This window comes from Mandrillus leucophaeus, unplaced genomic scaffold (genome assembly GCF_000951045.1).
Source record: "Mandrillus leucophaeus isolate KB7577 unplaced genomic scaffold, Mleu.le_1.0 Scaffold339, whole genome shotgun sequence".
In the NCBI taxonomy this organism is placed as follows: Eukaryota; Metazoa; Chordata; class Mammalia; order Primates; family Cercopithecidae; genus Mandrillus; species Mandrillus leucophaeus.
This window is the reverse complement of record NW_012103576.1, coordinates 3279739-3282931: the sequence shown is the minus strand read 5'-3', so window position 1 is coordinate 3282931 and position 3193 is coordinate 3279739. Positions and strand designations below refer to the sequence as shown.

The following is a 3193-nucleotide window of genomic DNA, read 5'->3' as shown; positions in this document are numbered from 1 at the left end:
CAGCTGCCCCCCACCCCCCCCTTTTTTTTTTTTTTTTGAGATAGAGTCTCGCTCTGTTGCCCCGGCTGGTATGCAGTGGCACAATCTTGGCTCACTGCAACCTCTGCCTCCCGGGTTCAAGGGATTCTCCTGCCTCAGCCTTCCAAGTAGCTGGGACTATGGGTGCCCGCCGTGACGCCTGGCTAATTTTTGTATTTTTAATAGAAATGGGGTTTCACCATTTTGGCCAGGCTGGTCTCAAACTCTTGACCTCAAGTGATCCACCCCACTTTGGCCTCCCGAAGTGCTGGGGTGACAGGCGTGAGCCACCGCGCCTGGCTCCCTGCAGCTGCCTGAACTCTATTGTAGGTCAAGGACCCATTCTCTAGTGAACTCCACAACTACCAATAGAGCTCCACTGTGCCATGGGAACTGTCCCAAGATGTCGGGGGAACGTCAGAGAGAGAGTAATGGCAGGGAGGAAAAGGGGGTGCAGAGAGAGGAGGAGTTGGGGAGATGGTAGTGGAGAGTGGCAAGGCTACAGGTGGTTCCCGTGTCCTAAGTCTTAAACCATATTACACCAAGGTTACCTGGGGTCAGCTCAGTGTTTTCCCCTGGTGCGGTAGCCTTAAGTCTAGACACCCCAGTTCCCACTTGGGCCCTGTTATCCTCATCCTGTATCACCTCCATAGGCCAGTTCATGACGCGGTGGTCAACGACAACCTGGAGACCATCTGGCTCCTACTGTCCTATGGGGCCGATCCCACACTGGCTACCTACTCGGGTCAGACAGCCATGAAGCTGGCCAGCAGCGACACCATGAAGCGCTTTCTCAGTGGTAAGTGTGGTCCAGACTTGACACTGTTGTCCTTGGGGCCAGCCTCTGATTCCTGAACTTGTGAGGACATCCTCTTCATCTCCTTCCACCTTGAACAGCTCCCAGGAGGGCCATCTGCACTCTTCACCTGCTTTCCTTCAAAGATCTCAAGAATCTCAGTTTGCTTGAAAAAGTCCAAAGGCCACTTCCTCTTATCCCCTTACTGCAAGTGTGTGCATCCTCTTCAGGGCCCTGGGAGCCCACAGGGAACTATTTTGTAGATAGGGATCTAGGGTGGGCCTCTGTGTGAGGGCAGCAGCCCCACTAGCAGACCTAGCTGGGGGACAGAATGTGTTGACCTGTGCTTTCAATGGGATGTCAGTTGCAACGAAGTGATACTTAGCATTTTGCTTATGTGTTTGCAATTTCTTGCTTGTGATCAAAGTAGAACCCCTGGGATGCTTCCCGAAGCTTCATTCTTTACAGCCCTTGCCTGTGGGAACTGTGGTGTTCCCTCTGCATCCCAGGGTCCCCCTTTCTTCCATTCCTTTCTTTTCCTCCCTCACCTGCCCCTTCTGGAAAGTGTCTGGTGTTGAGGCCCATGGCAAGGACCACAAGCCAACATGCATTTATTTTCTCATTAGTGGATAGCAGCTGTTTGTCTGCAGTTAGATAGCTCTACTGAGTTGGGCAGGGGGAGGAGGGAAGGAGGGGAGACTAGCTTGGGCATGCTCAGTAGGAATCTCCTCAGACTTGACCTCTGAATAAAGGAACCCCGCCTCTTATTGACATCACAGTTTGGCCCTTGCTCTAACAGTGACTTCTTCAGACTGCCTGAGCTGCAGAGCAGCTGGGAGTTTATCTCTGAACCTCCTTGGAGGCTGCAGTGTTTGTATTATGGTTAGAACCCCTCTCTGGCCAGGAGCCAACAGGACTAAGGATTGGCCCAAGGCTGCTCCCTCTTCTCACCCAGGCTTTGGCCCTAGTTAGTCCCGAACCACTACACCCCCAGATATATGGTTCCAGGCTCCCAACCAGGGGCTCATTTGTTTATCCGACAAAGGTTAAGTAGTTGATGATGGAGGAAGAAACAAAGAGGACCTAACTAAAGGCTCTTATGGAAGGCGAGGACTAGATAGGGGGTGAGGGGGACTAATGGGAGGCTGTTGTGGGAGATCTTGACTCCTGCTCAGCCAGCCTCCACCCACGTCTCAGTTGAGCTGACTAAACCTTGGAGCACAGGCCTCAGGCCTGTACAGCCTGACTAGCCTCTCCCAGGCCGGGGACAGGATGGCTGCCTTTTCTGTTTTCCCTCCCTCCAGCTCTGGGTTCCCAAGCCCCTGTCCTTGAGAGGCAGAGCAGCCTTGGAATGTTCATTCAGTCATTTGTCCTGGGCCAGTGGTGACTGTTGCTCCCCTTAGCTGAACCATCCCTAGGGGTGCAGGGCTCGGGGCAAGCCACCATTGGTGGCTCCCTCCCACATGCTGTGCACACATGCACTCTCTCTTAGACACATACACGTGCTATCTGCACTCCACTGGATTCCCAGGAAAATCTGAGACCAGCAAGCATCCAGACATCTTGATATGACAAAGGCACCACACACAGCTCTGTCTTTGAGAAACTGGTCTAGTCCCGAGGCCTCCTTAGGCTAGAAACTGCTGTCCTGAGGCTCTCGGGGCTCCTAGATCTAAATAACACTCTGACCACCTTAGTAAGCAGATGAACTCTTTGCTTCCCCAATCCCTTCTCCAAAACCCCAAAGGAGTTGGAATGTGGAGACCATTTTAAGTAGTTAAAAAATGAGAAATAGGCTGGGTGCAGTGGCTTATGCCTGTGGTCCCAGCACTTTGGGAGGCTGAGGTGGGAGAATTGCTTGAGGCCAGGAGTTTGAGACCAGCCTGGGCAACATACGGAGACCTTGTCTCTGCAAAAAAAAAAAAAAAATTAAAAAATTAGCCAGGTATGGTGACTGCACTCCAGCCTGGGCAACAGAGTGAGACAGTGTCTCAAAAAAAAAAAAAAAAAAAAGAGAGAGAGAGAAATAAACATGTTTCTTTTATCTTTCTGTCTCCTCATCCCAACTACTAGCTATCTTTTGGTTTTGTTTTGTTTTTTGAGATGGAGTCTTGCTCTGTCTCCCAGGCTGGAATGCAGTGGCGTGATCTTGGCTCACTGCAACCTCCACCTTCTGGGTTAAGCGATTCTCGTTCCTCAGCCTCCTGAGTAGCTGGGATTACAGGCATTTGCCACCATGACTGGCTAATTTTTGAATTTTTAGTAGAGACAGGGTTTTGCCGTGTTGGCCAGGCTGGTCTTGAACTTCTGCTAGCCAGCTTTTTGACACCTCCTGAAACTAACTTGAATGCCAGTCTATGTTGCGGAATTCAAAGAAGA

At 51.3% G+C, this 3193-nt stretch overlaps 1 protein-coding gene across 1 annotated transcript in view; it reads left to right on the top strand.

Moving 5' to 3' along the window:
* BCORL1 (BCL6 corepressor-like 1) overlaps nt 1-3193 on the top strand; it is a 76471-nt gene that overhangs the window by 57168 nt on the left and 16110 nt on the right. The window contains exon 12 of the mRNA XM_011988841.1: nt 672-817. Within this exon, the coding sequence (XP_011844231.1) occupies nt 672-817 (146 nt within the window). The remainder of the gene's footprint in view (nt 1-671; nt 818-3193) is intronic.